The 17,524-nt window shown below is 45.8% G+C and overlaps 1 protein-coding gene across 1 annotated transcript in view; it reads right to left on the minus strand.

The window, feature by feature from the left end:
- MCM6 (minichromosome maintenance complex component 6) overlaps positions 1-16,885 on the minus strand; it is a 28,133-nt gene extending 11,248 nt beyond the window's left edge. Inside the window, exons 1-6 of the mRNA XM_056533319.1 lie at positions 16,671-16,885; positions 7,875-8,021; positions 7,658-7,768; positions 3,922-4,171; positions 2,469-2,634; positions 147-292 (exon numbers count right to left, since the gene is read on the minus strand). Of these exons, the coding sequence (XP_056389294.1) occupies positions 147-292; positions 2,469-2,634; positions 3,922-4,171; positions 7,658-7,768; positions 7,875-8,021; positions 16,671-16,777 (927 nt within the window). The 5' untranslated portion in view covers positions 16,778-16,885. The remainder of the gene's footprint in view (positions 1-146; positions 293-2,468; positions 2,635-3,921; positions 4,172-7,657; positions 7,769-7,874; positions 8,022-16,670) is intronic.
- Positions 16,886-17,524: the final 639 nt, after the last annotated feature.

Raw genomic sequence — 17,524 nt, forward strand, 5'->3', positions numbered from 1 at the left:
TTGAAAAACTACAACTCCCAGCATGCCCGGACAGCCTTCGGCTGTCCGGGCATGCTGGGAGTTGTAGTTTTGCAACAGCTGGAGACACACTGTTTGGAAAACACTATTACAGGAACCACCATTGCTGTCATCTCAGTGTAACTCACCCTGGGATTTGTAGGAGCCACATAGCAAGCAAGGAAAACAAGTCTGTAAGACAAATCTCTGACTCCGAGGGCACGGAGACCACGGACCCCTTCGGCTTCATAGCCCTCGGTTCCACCAACCCGGGAACTGGTCTCGGCACGGGCGCCTGTAGGAAACATAATTTTTTTCATCTAAAGCTTAAAGCAACATCACAGATTTATCCTTTAATTCACTATTTCCCTATCAGGGTGCCTCCAGCTGTTGCAAAAAGACTGTCCCAACATGCTTGTAGTAATAGTTTTACAACAGCTGGAGGCACGCACACTGGTTCATAAACATTGGTCTACTTAATCACTGCTGTGTATTTAGGTGATGCCGGAATACCCAATGGTCAACCTTCAAAAATAGGCACTTGCAAAAACGTATCAAATTGTAATTTATCTTTATTCAAGCACCCCATATCGAAACGTACGTTGGGGTAGGTGCATGGTGTTTGACTCTGCATATGCTATACACTTCTATCCTGTATCTTCATGGTTTGTGTTTGATTTTTATACACATTCTGGTTGTAATGTTTCACAATGATTGTACAATGGTCCCTCAAGTTACAATATTAATTGGTTCCAGGACGACCATTGTATGTTGAGACCATTGTATGTTGAGACTATAACTCTATGGAAATCTGGTAATTTGTTCTGAAATATAAGCAGATAACTAATATAGATAAAGCAAATCCTTACATATAAAAGTAATAAAGATCTGCTGGGAGCTGTAATCACTGTCTATGTAGAGGACAGGATCTTCTTCAGGGTCCTGTACAGTACACGCAGTGTCCTAAAAAAGTAACATGGAGCCGCCCTGACCTGGTGTCCAAAGGAGCAGCTAATCCTGGTACAGGTAAAGAGTACAGAACATGTAATACCTCCCTGTACTGTAGGGGGCGCTACCAGACACCAGTGAGTGCATACACTTCAGTAATACAGGTAAAGTGTAGTACAGAACATGTAATACCTCCCTGTACTGTAGGGGGCGCTACCAGACACCAGTCAGTGCATGCACTTCAGTGATACAAGTAAAGAGTACAGAACATGTAATACCTCCCTGTACTGTAGGGGGCGCTACCAGACAACAGTCAGTGCATACGCTTCAGTAATACAGGTAAAGAGTAGTACAGAACATGTAATACCTCCCTGTACTGTAGGGGGCTCTACCAGACACCAGTCAGTGCATACACTTCAGTAATACAGGTAAAGAGTAGTACAGAACATGTAATACCTCCATGGACTGTAGGGGGCACTACCAGACACCAGTCAGTGCATAGACTTCAGTAATACAGGTAAAGTGTACAGAACATGTAATACCTCCCTGTACTGTAGGGGGCGCCACCAGACACCAGTCAGTGCATACACTTCAGTAATACAGGTAAAGAGTAGTACAGAACATGTAATACCTCCCTGTACTGTAGGGGGTGCTACCAGACACCAGTCAGTGCATACACTTCAGTAATACAGGTAGAGTACAGAACATGTAATACCTCCCTGTACTGTAGGGGACGCTACCAGACACCAGTCAGTGCATACACTTCAGTAATACAGGTAAAGAGTACAGAAAATGTAATATCTCCCTCTACTGTAGGGGGCGCCACCAGACACCAGTCAGTGCTTACAGTTCAGTAATACAGGTAAAGAGTACAGAACATGTAATACCTCCCTGTACTGTAGGGGGCGCCACCAGACACCAGCCAGTGCTTACACTTCAGTAATACTTTTACCAGTGAATGCCCATTCTTATTGGTCGGTTCTTTCAGCCATTGACAGGCATCACAGATCTGGACTGTCCATTCATTCAATGTTGTTTCTGGTTTATAGTTACGATGGTCCAGAAAAGACCAGTGTATGATGAAACTATTGTATGTTGAGGCCACTGTAAGTTGAGGGATCACTGTACTATTCCTTTCTTTCAGATTGATGTATGGTTCTATTCTTATTGTTTAGTCTTACCGCTATGCACTATTCATTGACGTACAAGTTGCTTTTACTGACTTATGTTTTTTTTTTATTGTCAGATATTTTTGAATATAAACGGACTACAATTTGATACATTGTTGCTTATTTTTGGAGGCTGATCGTTGTTTTGCACAAGTAACCAATTTTCAACAACTTTTTTTTTTTCCTTTGGTGATAATCTCCAAAGGTGACTTAATGGAATATTAATACACTTGTATATCTATATGTACAAAGGGCATCGCAGATATATAACCGCTGGACTCTGATTACACAGACTATACATGTCATGCCGTCATTGGCCATATCTTTATAGATAGCTCACGTATTATCAGTTACCTGGAGTAGTCAGCTGGGAGACATCAGGGACCACAATAAGACACCCTGTGAAATCGCACCTGTCCCCGGCCTGACACGACTCCACAGCTTCTGCACGTAGAATAATCTCCACGCTACGTGGAATACTGCCCCGTGGCAGCTCGGCCTGGGTTTCCTGGATGCGAACCTAATAAACACGTGACAAAAAACAATGTAAAGTCATCATATACTGTAATTCACTACAGTGAAGTATGACAGACCTGCCATTTAAAGGGGTACTCCCGTGGAAAACGTATTATTTTTTTTTTTAAATCAACTGGTGCCAGAAAGTTAAACAGATTTGTAAATTACTTCTAATAAAAAAATCTTAATCCTTCCAGTACTTTTTAGGGGCTGTATACTAAAGAGAAATCCAAAAAAGAAATGCTTTTCCTCTGATGTCATGACCACTGTGCTCTCTGCTGACCTCTGCTGTTCATTTTAGGAACTGTCCAGAGCAGCATATGTTTGCTATGGGGATTTTCTCCTGGTCTGGACAGTTTTAAATGGACAGCAGAGGTCACTATGGTAATGGAATCAGAGGAAATGCATTTCTTTTTTGTATTTCTCTTTAGTATACAGCCCCTAAAAAGTACTGGAAGGATTAAGATTTTTTATTAGAAGTAATTTACAAATCTGTATAACTTTCTGGCACCAGTGTATTTAAAAAATAAATAAATAAAAAAAAAAGCTTTCCACGAGAGTACCCCTTTAGGGGTACTCCACTGGAAAACATTTTATTTTTTATTACTGATGCCAGAAAGTTATACAGATTTGTAAATGACTTCTATTAAAAAAAATCTAAATCCTTCCAGTACTTATCAGCTGCTGTATACTACAGAGGAAATTCTTTTCTTTTTGAATTTCTTTTATGTCTGAACACATTGCTCTCTGCTGACATCTCTGTCCATGTCAGGAACTGTCCAGAGCAGAAGAGGTTTGCTATGGGGATTTGTAAATTACTTCTATTTAAAAAAAAAAAAAAAAAATCTTAACCCTTCCAGTACTTAGCTGCTGTATGATCCACAGGAAGTTTTTTTTTATTTTTTTATTTCCTTTCTGTCTGATCACAGTGCTCTCTGCTGACACATCTGTTTATTTTAGGAACTGTTCAGAGGAGGAGCAAATCCCCATAGCAAACATCTCTTGTTCTGGACAGTTCAGTGTCAGCGGAGAGCACTGTGGTTAGACAGAAAAAGAAATTCAAAAAGAAAAGAACTTCCTGTGGATCGTACAGCAGCTGATAAGTACTGGAAGGATTTAAATAGAAGTCATTTACAAATCTGTTTAACTTTCTGGCATCAGTTGATAAAAAAAATAAAATAAATGTATATATGTGTATATATATATATATATATATATATATATATGTTTTTCAGCAGAGTAGGGGACTGTAGGGCTATGGGAGAAGACATTGTGAACCACTTAACGTTACCTTCTGGAAATCCACAAATCTGGACTTGTTGGTGTCGAGCATGAACCGCCTCCGGTTGGCGCACACGGGGTTCCTGCAGATGCTCGGCTGCGTGTACTTGAACTGCTGCTCCACATCCCTGACCAGAGTCTGACAATCCAAGCACAGGAAGGTGCCGCTGACCAGCTCCGGGTGCACGGGATGAGTCCGCACCACCTGACCGCTGATCCTCATTAGGGATCCGATGCGAGGTGTGGTCAGCTCTCTGATCCTGCGGACATATTAACAATTGGTAGATCTATTAGGAAACCCCATAATGGATCTGTGCCAAGAATCCAAAGTCTTTGACAAGTTTACCATCAGTCTTAGGCTAGGTAGGTTCACACTGTTGCAAAACTACAACTCCCAGCATGCCCGGACAGCCAATGGCTGTCCGGGCATGCTGGGAGTTGTAGTTTTGCAACAGCTGGAGGCCCCCCGGTTGGGAAACACTGACCTAGGGAGCTGTACCACCACTATGATTAAATGCCAACTTATTGGGGGCTTGCAGCGGTGCCTGGTTAAAGGACATCTACAGCGTGATTAACACAGGATAGGGGATAAGTGTTTGATCGCGGGGGGTCCGACCACTGGGACCCCCTGTGATCTCCTGTAGGGGGCCGCGGCTCTCCAGTGCAGGGGGGGGGGGGGGAGCTGGCCGCAGCATGACGTTGCAGCCGGCACGCCTCCTCCATACATCTCTATGGGAGAGGCGGGGAGGCAGCGTTCGTGCCTCCCCCATATAACTGTATGGGGACGGGGAGGAGACAGGGCGTCACCGTCAACCTCTAGGTCGACGCTACGTGCCTTAGCGCTCACCATGAGCGCTAATGGCGGCGCCCCGTACAGGAGATCACAGGGGGTCCCAGCAGTCGGACCCCCCACAATCAAACAACTTATCCCCTATCCTGTGGATAGGGGATAAGTGTCATACCGCTGCAGTTGTCCTTTAAAGGGGTTATCCAGGAATAAAAAAAAACAGAACAAATTTCTCTCAAAAACAGCTCCATGTCTGTCTCCAGGTTGAGAGTGGTATTACAACTTGGTTCTGTTCACTTCAATGAAACTGAGCTGCAGAACCACACCCAACCTGGAGACAGACAGGGGAGCATTTTGCTAAACTACAACTCCCAGCATGCCCGGACAGCCGTTGGCTGTCCGGGCATGCTGGGAGCTGTAGTTTTGCAACAGCTGGAGGAACCCTGGTTGGGAAACACTGAGCTGTACCACCACTATAATGAAATGCCAACTTATTGGGGGCAGAGTTGCAGCGGTGCCTGGTTAAAGGGGTGTTATTCAGGAATAGGAAAACAGAACTAATTTCTCTCAAAAACAGCTCCCTGTCTGTCCCCAGGTTGGGTGTGGTATTACAACTTTATTCTGTTCACTTAAATAAAAATGAGCTGCAGAACCACACCCAACCTGGAGACAGACAGGGGAGCGTGTTTTTTTTATTTAAAAAAGTTAGATTTTTTTTCTATTCCTGGATAACCCCTTTAATACAGTGTTGTGCCCGAAACAATTCAGATGCTGCCACCTTCATTCTAGTGACGATCGATAGAGGATCCAGTCAAGTCATGGTACATCCCCCAATACACCATTATTGGACAAGGTAGGAAAACCCCTTCAGGGTCAGTTCACACGTCCTTATTTTTGCAGCAGCAGATTTTGCGCATTTAGGCCTCAAGTGCATCAAGTGTGTAAATTTACGCCTGATGTCCTTAAAGGGGTACTCCACTGGGAAAAAAAAAAAAGTTTTTTTTTTAAACCAACCCGTGCCAGAAAATTAAAACAGATTTGTAAATTACTTCTATTTAAAAATCTTAATCCTTCCAGTGCTTATCAGCTGCTGTATGCTCCACAGGAAGTTCTTTTCTTTTTGAATTTCCTTTCTGCCTTACCACAGTGCTCTCTGCTGACACCTCTGTCCATTTTAGGAGCAAATCCCCATAGCAAACCTATCCTGCTCCGGACAGTTCCTAAAATGGACAGAGGTGTCAGCAGAGAGCACTGTGGTCAGATAGAAAGGAAATTCAAAAAGAAAAGAACTTCCTGTGGAGCATACTACTAGAAGGATTAAGATTTTGAACCCCTTCCCTTTTTGGCGATTTTTCATTTTTGCACTTTTGTTTTTTTTCCTCCTCACCTTCTAATAATCATAACACTTTCAATTTACCACCTAAAAATACGTATGAGGGCTTGTTCTTTGCGCCAAAAATTTTACTTTGCAATACCATTAATAATTTCACTACTAAATCTACGGGGAAACAAAAAAAAAAAAAATGATTTGTCAGGCAAAATTGAAAAAAATAAATAAAAGCCATTTTGTAATTTCTACGAAGTGCAGTTTTTGGTAAAAATTGCACCTTTTATTCATTCTGTAGGGCCATACGGTCGGTCGCAAGGATACCCAATTTTTATAGGTTTGATTTTATTTTACTACTTAAAATAAATTATAACTACTTGTACCAAAATTAATACATTGAAAATTGTCCTCTTCTGACCCCTATAACCTTTTTATTTTTCCATATAAGGGGCGGTATGAGGGCTCATTATTTGCGCTGTGATCTGAATTTTTTATCGGTAACATTTTTGTTTGGATCAGACTCTTTGATCACTTTTTATTGTATAAAAATCTACCAAAAAATACGCTATTTTGGACTGACTTTAGAATTTTTTTACGTGTACGCCATTGACCGTGCGGTTTGATTAACGATATATTTTTATAGTTCGGACATTTAAGCACGCGGCGATACCACATTTGTTTATTTTTTACATTTTTTTTAATGGGAAAAGGGGGGCGATTCAAACTTTTATTAGGGATGGGGTTAATTCCCATTTATTAACACTTTTTTTTTTTGCAATGTTATAGCTCCCATAGGGGACTATAACATTGCACTCACTGATTTCCTACACTGATTAGAGATGAGCGAACTTACAGTAAATTCGATTCGTCACGAACTTCTCGGCTCGGCGGTTGCTGTCTTTAGCCTGCATAAATGAGTTCAGCTTTCAGGTGCTCTGGAAAAGGTGGATACAGTCCTAGGAAAGAGTCTTCTAGGACTGTATCCACCTTTTCCAGCCCACGGGAGCACCGGAAAGCTGAACTAATTTATGCAGGATAAGTCATCAACTGCCGAGCCGAGAAGTTCGCGACGAATCTAATTTACTGTAAGTTCGCTCATCTCTAACTCTGATCACTGCCATGCAATTGATCAGTGTTATCGCCGCTCGACTGCTCCTGCCTGGATCTCAGGCACAGAGCAGTCATTCGACGATCGGACAGCAGGAGGCAGGTAGGGATCCTCCTCGTGTCCTGCAAGCTGTTCGGGACGCCACGATTTCACCGCGGCTGTCCCGAACAGCAGCACTGAGCTAACCGGCAATCAAGTTTAATTGCCGCATCTAAAGGGTTAATGCCGGACATCAGCCCGATCAGCAATGTCTGGCGTTAGCTGTGGGTCCTGGTTGCCTATAGCAAACGGGACCCACCGGGTGTGATGCGCACTCACGTGCTGAGCGCGCGTCATACCTCGGTAGCGGCAGACGGACATTAATAAACATCCATTTGCGGCAAGGGGTTAAATAGAAGTAATTTACAAATCTGTCTAGCTTTCTGGCACCAGTTGATTTAAAAAAAAAAATTATAATAATTCCAGGGGAGTACCCCTTTAACAGGTTACAAATCCAAATAGTAAAAAATATATAATATTCTTACTTGTGTCTGGTGGGAAGGTCTTGGAAAGCCAGGTAGAACTCCTTATTCTGTGGCACATTGCCATGGTCCCTGGCGAAGGCCCGGATTGCTCTGCACAGATACGGGTAGACTCTGCAAAGGAGGGAAGGCAGGATGAATGACCGGTCCATAAAAAATAATAAATATATATATATATATTTTTTTTTTTTTTTTAGGGGGGAACCGTCAGCAGCCTCACCTGTAGAACTCCTCCTGGACGGTGGTCGCCAGCTGCTGGTTGAACTGTTCCAGGTCCTGGAAGCTGACCAGCAGCGTGTTCCTCTCCGGGCGGATCAGCTCCTCCGCGTCACTCTTGTACTTTAATTCTCCATCTGCATTCTGGAAGCTGAAGTTTATAGAGGAAGAATCCTGTTAATGCCATTTATAGACATGGCTGAAGTGAACAGATGGTGGATGGATCATCGGTTACACATTTTATTCCTGGGATGTCACATTCAAAGTTTAATGAGAGAGTTTATTCGTTTCCATACCCAAGGTATCTGCTTTGTATAGAAAGCACTCGCCTTCGCTCCGGCCCCCACCTGTAGTCGCTGTGACGGCCGCTACGCTAATCACTGGCGAGACAAGTACGACGCGGAAGGTGATGGCGTGAGCGCTTATAGGAAACATTACTTTGTCAGTGATTGTCTAACCCAGTGTTTCCAAACCAGGGGCCCTCCAGCTATTGCAAAACTACAACTCCCTTCATGCCCGGACAGCCTTTGGCTGTCCGGGCATGCTGGGAGTTGTAGTTTTGCAACAGCTGGAGGTACACTGGTCTAACCTAAGAGGGACAAGTTTGGACCACGTAGCTTCTTCACAGTACCACTTCTGGTCACCTACTGTATAGGTAACTGCAGCACTGGCAAGTGAATGTGACTGTGCTGCAGTTATTTACAGGACAGTCAGCAAGTAGAACCTTATGGGGGTATTTCAGCATTTAAAAACCATATCCACCCCCCATTCACAGGATAGGGAATAAGTATTTGGGGAGAACAGAGCCCCAGCTCTTCCCAATACACGGAGTGACGGGGAATGCTAGAGATACCAGAGCTGTGTACAGATGGCTGGTATCTTCGGGGCTTCCATAAACAATGCATGAAGTGGGTGATGACACAGTTGGTAGAAGCCCCCAGTAGGTAGACAGGGAATTCTTCCTCCTCTAAGTAGTTGGGACTTCACCTAGTAAGATGGGACTTTCTAACCATTTGGGAGGTGATGAAGACTATCTTAATTATAAGTGTCAGTGAAGGCCTCTTTTTGGCTAAAGGCTTCAAAAAGTGTAGCGCCATCTCTACTATCACGATATTAAATGGGAATTGTCATTATATGATACAGCAGCTAAAATAAATACATTTGTAATTTACTCCCTGTAAAAATAACACAAAAAACAACATCTTTTTATGTCACTTTCATGGCCTTATAAATCTGGCCACTAGAGGGCCCCCCCTTCTGGCCCACAGTGCATTCCATCTGCTTAACCCCTTAAGGACACATGACGTTCTCATACGTCTCCATTTCCGAGTCCTTAAGGACACATGACGTATGAGAACGTCATGTGTTTTACCGGCCCCCCGCAACCATCTGGAGCGGAGCCGGTCCCCGATGCCTGCTGAAATCATTCAGCAGGCATCGGGGCATATCGCCCAGGGGGGTCATTATGACCCCCCATGTCGGCGATGGCCGCAGATCGCTGGACAATTCAGTCCAGCGATCTGCGGCGGATTCCGGGTCAATCGGGTCTCCAGTGACCCGGTGACCCGGAATTATTGGCTGATCGGGGCCGTCAGAGACGGCCCCGATCAGCCAGAGCCAGCAGGGGTGAGGTGGCACTGGTGCCACCTCACGATCGCCCTGATTCGTCGGCCGGATTACCGGCCGACCAATCGGGGCGCCTGCTGCGGGTGTCACTCCCGCAACCCGCTCCGCCCCTCTTCCGGAGGACGTGAGCGGGTGCGGGACGTGCACCCCGGGTGCTGGGGACCCCGATCCCCGGCGCCCCTGTTGGGATCGGGGCCCCAGGAGCAGCGGCGGCGGCGGAGACGACGAGGGACTGACCTGTGCGGCGAGGATCGTTGGAGGTGAGTGACAGCCTCCTGCTGTTGCTTAGTAACAGCTCCCAGCATGCAAAAAGGGCATGCTGGGAGCTGTAGTTATGCAACAGCAGGAGGCAGACCACCACAACTCCCAGCATGCCCTTATGGGCATGCTGGGACTTGTAGTTTTGCAACAGCTGGAGGCACATTCTTTCTATGGAAAAGTGTACCTTCAGCTGTTGTGTAACTACAACTCCCAGCTTGCACAATCAGCTAAAGTGCATGCTGGGAGTTGTAGTGGTGCATCTGGTGGTTGCATAACTACAACTCCCAGCATGCCCGTTGGCTGTCGGTGACTGCTGAGAGTTGTAGTTTTGCAACAGCTGAAGGCACACTGAGTTAAGTAGCAAACCAGTGTGTCTCCAGCTGTTGCATAACTACAATCCCCAGCCAAAGTAGTATGCCTCCAGCTGTTGCATAACTACAACACCCAGCATGCCCTTCCGCTGTCCGTACATGCTGGGGGTTGTAGCTTTTGCAACAGCTGAAGGCACACTGGTTGCAAAACACTGAGTTTGTTACCAAACTCGGTGTTTCACAACCAGTGTGCCTCCAGCTGTTGCAAAACTACAACTCCCAGCATGCACTGATAGACCGTACATGCTGGGAGTTGTAGTTTTGCAACAGCTGGATGTTCCCCCCCCCCCCCCCCCAATGTGAATGTACAGGGTACACTCACATGGGCGGAGGATTACAGTAAGTATCCGGCTGCAAGTTTGAGGTGCGGCAAAATTTCTGCCGCAGCTCAAACTGCCAGCGAGAAACTACTGTGAACCCCCCGCCCGTGTGACTGTACCCTAAAAACACTACACTACACTAACACACAATAAAATAAAAAGTAAAAAACACTACATATACACATACCCCTACACAGCCCCCCTCCCCTCCCCAATAAAAATGAAAAACGTCTGGTACGCCACTGTTTCCAAAACGGAGCCTCCAGCGGTTGCAAAACTACAACTCCCAGCATGCACTGATAGACCGTACATGCTGGGAGTTGTAGTTTTGCAACAGCTGGATGTTCCCCCCCCCCCCAATGTGAACGTACAGGGTACACTCACATGGGCGGAGGATTACAGTAAGTATCCGGCTGCAAGTTTGAGCTGCGTCAAATTTTCTGCCGTAGCTCAAACTGCCAGCGAGAAACTACTGTGAACCCCCCGCCCGTGTGACTGTACCCTAAAAACACTACACTACCACAAAATAAAATAAAAAGTAAAAAACACTACATATACACATACCCCTATACAACCCCCCTCCCCAATAAAAATGAAAAACGTCTGGTACGCCACTGTTTCCAAAACGGAGCCTCCAGCTGTTGCAAAACAACTACTCCCAGTATTGCCAGATAGCCGTTGACTGTCCAGGCATGCTGGGAGTTTTACAACAGCTGGAGGCACCCTGTTTGGGAATCACTGGCGTAGAATACCCCTATGTCCACCCCTATGCAAGTCCCTAATTTAGGCCTCAAATGCGCATGGCGCTCTCACTTTGGAGCCCTGTCGTATTTCAAGGCAACAGTTTAGGGCCACATATGGGGTATCGCCGTACTCGGGAGAAATTGGGCTTCAAATTTTGGGGGGTATTTTCTGCTATTACCCTTTTAAAAAATGTAAAATTTTTGGGAAAACAAGCATTTTAGGTAAAAAAAAAATATTTTTTTTACATATGCAAAAGTCGTGAAACACCTGTAGGGTATTAAGGTTCAAATTACCCCTTGTTACGTTCCCCGAGGGGTCTAGTTTCTAAAATGGTATGCCATGTGTTTTTTTTTTGCTGTCCTGGCACCATAGGGGCTTCCTAAATGCGGCATGCCCCCAGAGCAAAATTCGCTTTCAAAAAGCCAAATGTGACTCCTTCTCTTCTGAGACATGTAGTGCACCAGCAGAGCACTTTTCACACCCATATGGGGTGTTTTCTGAATCGGGAGAAATTGGGCTTCAAATTTTGGGGGGTATTTTCTGCTATTACCCTTTTTAAAATTGTAAAAATTTTGGGAAACCAAGCATTTTAGGTAAAAAAAATATATATTTTTTTTACATATGCAAAAGTCGTGAATCACCTGTAGGGTATTAAGGTACCCCTTGTTACGTTCCCTGAGGGGTCTAGTTTCCAAAATGGTATGCCATGTGTTTTTTTTTGCTGTCCTGGCACCATAGGGGCTTCCTAAATGCGGCATGCCCCCCAAAAACCATTTGTCGCTCCTTCCCTTCTGAGCCCTCTACTGCGCCCGCCGAACAATTAACATGGACATATGAGGTATGTGCTTACTCGAGAGAAATTGGGTTTCAAATACAAGTAAAAATTTTCTCCTTTTTATCCCTTGCAAAAATTCAAAAATTGGGTCTACAAGAACATGCGAGTGTAAAAAATGAAGATTTTGAATTTTCTCCTTCACTTTGCTACTATTCCTGTGAAACACCTAAAGGGTTAATACACTTACTGAATGTTTTTTTGAATACTTTGGGGGGTGTAGTTTTTATAATGGGGTCTTTTATGGGGTATTTCTAATATGAAGACCCTTCAAATCCACTTCAAAACTGAACTGGTCCCTGAAAAATAGTGAGTTTGAAAATTTTGTGAAAAATTTCAAAATTGCTGCTGAACTTTGAAGCCCTCTGATGTCTTCCAAAAGTAAAAACTCATGAATTTTATGATGCAAACATAAAGTAGACATATTGTATATGTGAACCCAAAAAAAATATATTTTGAATATCCATTTTCCTTACAAGCAGAGAGCTTCAAAGTTAGAAAAATGCAAAATTTTCATTTTTTTCATCAAATTTTGGGATTTTTCACCAAGAAAGAATGCAAGTTACCATAAAATTTTACCACTAAGTTAAAGTAGAACATGTCACGAAAAAACAATCTCGGAATCAGAATGATAACTAAAACCATCCCAGAGTTATTAATGTTTAAAGTGACAGTGGTCAGAATTGCAAAAAACGCTCCGGTCCTTAAGGTATAAAATGGCTCGGTCCTTAAGGGGTTAAAGGGGTACTCTGCCCCTAGACCAGTTATCCCTTTATGAGGGGTACTCCGGTGGAAAACTTTTTGTTAATCAACTGGTGCCAGAAAGTTAAACAGATTTGTAAATTACTTCTATTACAAAAATCTTAATCCTTCCAGTACCTATTAGCTGCTGAATACTACAGAGGAAATACATTTTCTTTTTGGAACACAGTGCTCTGTGCTGACATCACGAGCACAGTGCTCTCTGCTGACATCTCTGTCCATTTTAGGAACTGTTCAGAGCAGCATATGTTGGGGATTTTCTCCTACTCTAGACAGTTCCTAAAATGGACAAAGATGTCAGCAGAGAGCAGAGATGTCACTGTGGTCTGAAAAGAAATTCCTCTGTAGTATTCAGCAGCTAATAAGTACTGGAAGGATTAATATTTTTTTAATAGAAGTAATTTACAAATCTGTTTAACTTTCTGACACCAGTTGATTTATTTAAAAAAAATAAAGTTTTCCAGCGGAGTACCCCTTTTAAAAGCACAGACTTTGGTCTCCTGCGGCACTGGCAGGAGAACAAACTCAGGAGGTGCCGTCTGGTCATAGGCAGTGAACAGCGCTCGCTCTTCGCTTGTGTATATGACAGGGAGGGCTATTCCAGAGCTTGGTCTCCTGCCAGTCCCACAGGAGACCAAAGTCTGTGCTTTTAAAAGGGGTACTCCGCTTCCCCAGCATTTGGAACATTTTGTTCGTGACATCCGATTTTTTTTTTTTTTAAAGCAGGGAGTAAATTATAAATGAGGGATAAGATGCCTGATTGCGGGGGTCCCGCCGCTGGGGACCCCCGTGATCTTGTACGCCCGTTTATAATCAGTCCCCGGAGCGGGTCTGATTACTGTCGATCACGAGGCGGGAGCGATGTGACGTCACGCCCTGCCCCCTCAATGTGGACCTATGGGAGGGTACGTTACAGCTGTCACACCCCCTCCCATAGGCTTGCATTGAAGGGGCGGAGCGTGACATCACACGAGGCGGAGCCTTGACGTCACAACGTTTCGGCCCCGTGATCGACAGTAATCAGAGCCGGAGCGAAGATGCTCCGGGGACTGATTATAAACGGGACCCCCGCTATCAGGCATCTTATCCCCTATCCTTTGGATAGGGGATAAGATGTCTAAGCGCCGGAGTACCGCTTTAATGACAGCGCCCATTTAAACAAGAAGGTATCAGCGAGTACTTAGTACTCTGGACTACTAGAGAGTTTACACGGTGTTAGTACCAAGAACATGGGAGGAGGCGGAGTGCAGCTGCCCCTAGCAACCAGTCAGAAACATAGTAGTTCTGGTTGCTATGGACAACTATTCAAGAAGAAAAATTGACCAGTTGCCCATAGCAACCAGTTTACTTGTTTTGTTTCGGCCTCAGAACACTAGAAGCAGTCTGATCAGTTGCTATGGGTAACTAACCCACATTGTTTGGATGAGTGCCCCTCCTAGAACAGTGGTCGCCAAACTGTGGGCCTACAGCTGTTGCAAGACCAACTCCCACCTAGAAGATGGATTAACATCAGACGGACACATCAGGTTTTATTACAGGCAGAGAACACGGGGACATGTTAGTTACATACACAGCAGATTGTACAGACGGAAGCAACAATATATTGGGGATTGTTCTGGAACTTTTAATGCAATTTGATTGGTCACTACTGATCTGTACATAACCCTCTAGATCAGTGGTCTCCAACCTGCGGACCTCCAGATGTTGCAAAACTACAACTCCCAGCATGCCCGGACAGCCAACGGCTGTCCGGGCATGCTGGGAGTTGTAGTTTTGCAACATCTGGAGGTCCACAGGTTGAAGACCACTGATCTAGATCATGGTGCCTCCAGCTGTTCCCAAACTACAACTCCCAGTATGTCTGGATAGCTAACATGCTGGGAGTTGTAGTTTTGTAACAGCTGGAGGCCCCCGGTCTGTACCAGTAATGCCTAACCTGTGGCTCTTCAGCTGTCAGGCCATGATGGGGGCCCATAGTCTGTAACCCACTGCTCCCCAGGAGACAAGGATGATGGGAGTTCTAGTTTTGCAATAGAGAGTGACAGGTTGGTGATCACTGCTCAGGACATGCTGGGAGTTGTAGTATGGAAAGATCTGGAGTGCAAAAGATTAAGTTACTCTGATCTAATGCAGTAGTTTCCAACACATGGTTTTCCCAGAGACTGTTGGGACATGTTGGGAGTTGTAGTTCCTACCAATGACTATCCAATAGGCTGCTTGGACCTGCTGGTCTCCAACAGACATGATGGTAGATGTAGCTTTGCAATAGCTGGAGCCAGTTTGGTGATCATTGCCCGGGGAATGCTGGGAGTTGTAGTGGTGCGATCATTGCTTGGGGTCATGCTGGGAGTTGTAGTGGTGCGATCATTGCTTGGGGTCATGCTGGGAGTTGTAGTGGTGCGATCATTGCTTGGGGTCATGCTGGGAGTTGTAGTGGTGCGATCATTGCTTGGGGTCATGCTGGGAGTTGTAGTGGTGCGATCATTGCTTGGGGTCATGCTGGGAGTTGTAGTGGTGCGATCATTGCTTGGGGTCATGCTGGGAGTTGTAGTGGTGCGATCATTGCTTGGGGTCATGCTGGGAGTTGTAGTGGTGCGATCATTGCTTAGGGGTCATGCTGGGAGTTGTAGTGGTGTGATCATTGCTTAGGTGTATGCTGGGAGTTGTAGTGGTGTGATCATTGCTTAGGGGTATGCTGGGAGTTGTAGTGGTGTGATCATTGCTTAGGGGTATGCTGGGAGTTGTAGTGGTGTGATCATTGCTTAGGGGTATGCTGGGAGTTGTAGTGGTGTGATCATTGCTTAGGGGTATGCTGGGAGTTGTAGTGGTGTGATCATTGCTTAGGGTCATGCTGGGACTTGTAGTGGTGTGATCATTGCTTAGGGAATGCTGGGACTTGTAGTGGTGTGATCATTGCTTAGGGGTCATGCTGGGACTTGTAGTGGTGTGATCATTGCTTAGGGGTCATGCTGGGACTTGTAGTGGTGTGATCATTGCTTAGGGGTATGCTGGGAGTTGTAGTGGTGTGATCATTGCTTAGGGGTATGCTGGGAGTTGTAGTGGTGTGATCATTGCTTAGGGGTATGCTGGGAGTTGTAGTGGTGTGATCATTGCTTAGGGGTATGCTGGGAGTTGTAGTGGTGTGATCATTGCTTAGGGGTATGCTGGGAGTTGTAGTGGTGTGATCATTGCTTAGGGGTATGCTGGGAGTTGTAGTGGTGTGATCATTGCTTAGGGGTATGCTGGGAGTTGTAGTGGTGTGATCATTGCTTAGGGGTATGCTGGGAGTTGTAGTGGTGTGATCATTGCTTAGGGGTATGCTGGGAGTTGTAGTGGTGTGATCATTGCTTAGGGGTATGCTGGGAGTTGTAGTGGTGTGATCATTGCTTAGGGGTATGCTGGGAGTTGTAGTGGTGTGATCATTGCTTAGGGGTATGCTGGGAGTTGTAGTGGTGTGATCATTGCTTAGGGGTATGCTGGGAGTTGTAGTGGTGTGATCATTGCTTAGGGGTATGCTGGGAGTTGTAGTGGTGTGATCATTGCTTAGGGGTATGCTGGGAGTTGTAGTGGTGTGATCATTGCTTAGGGGTATGCTGGGAGTTGTAGTGGTGTGATCATTGCTTAGGGGTATGCTGGGAGTTGTAGTTTTAAAGGGGTACTCCTCCGGTGGAACATTCTGGCACCAGTTGATTTAAAAAAAAAAAAAAAAAAACATTTCCACCGGAGTACCCCTTTAACCCATAGCTCTCCATTAGGCTGCCAGGACATGCTGGGAGTTGTAGTCCTAAGAGCTGTAGAGGCCCAGCCTAGAGGAGAGCGGCGCTCTGAGCAGGGACCTCACATGGATACACGCGGGGGGATGGGGGAGCCGCCGGGACACTCACTCCTCCAAGAAGTCCTGGAACAGTTTCTGGCACTTCTCCGCCACCTCATCCTTCACCTGCGGGGCCGCCGAGGCCGCGGCGTTCACACTGGGCTCCGCTATGTCCATTCTGATCCTGGGTCCGGTTCTATAATAAGAGGAGCCGCTTCCTGCACAGTGCGGGGGACAACGATGGAGTTTCGCGCCAATCCTAAGCCCCACGTGACCCGTTTCGCGCCAGCCACAGCCAATGGAAGCTGAGGGGTGGAGCAAGTTTTCGCGCCACTAAGGAAGGGGGAGGGGCTATGAAGGGAAGAAATTTTTAACTCCTTGTTTGCGGGAGAGAATTGCACTGTTGTGTATAAGGGACAGCGACATCTAGCGGTGACGGTCAGAAAGTTCTCAGAATTAAACGTATGAAAATGTATGACAATGGGAAACGGCATCCGTTAAGCCAACGGCTGTCCGGGCATGCTGGGTGTTGTAGTTTTGCAACATCTGGAGGTCCGCAGGTTGTAGACGACTGGTATTGGAGGTTGTACTCACGTGTCCCCACCGCTCCGGACCGTCAACGCTCGTCAACGCTGCCCTGGATGTCGCCTTCCATCGCTGTCTCCACGTCCCCGAGGTGTCCCCAACACTCCGGCAAGGCCTCTGCTTCCCCTGTATCCTCGCTTTCAGTCGCCGCCATCGCGTCGCTACGCACGCCGCTCCTATTGGATGACGGGACGGCGTGCACAGCGACGTGATGATGACGATGGAGAGCGCCGACGATGCAGGGGATCCCGAAGAGGACGCGCTGGAGCCCCGAGGACAGGTAAGTGATCGTCAGTGGACCACACGGGGCACTGTAAACTGCTATCCGGTGGCAGCTGA

Source organism: Hyla sarda, chromosome 8 (genome assembly GCF_029499605.1).
Source record: "Hyla sarda isolate aHylSar1 chromosome 8, aHylSar1.hap1, whole genome shotgun sequence".
Lineage (NCBI taxonomy): Eukaryota > Metazoa > Chordata > Amphibia > Anura > Hylidae > Hyla > Hyla sarda.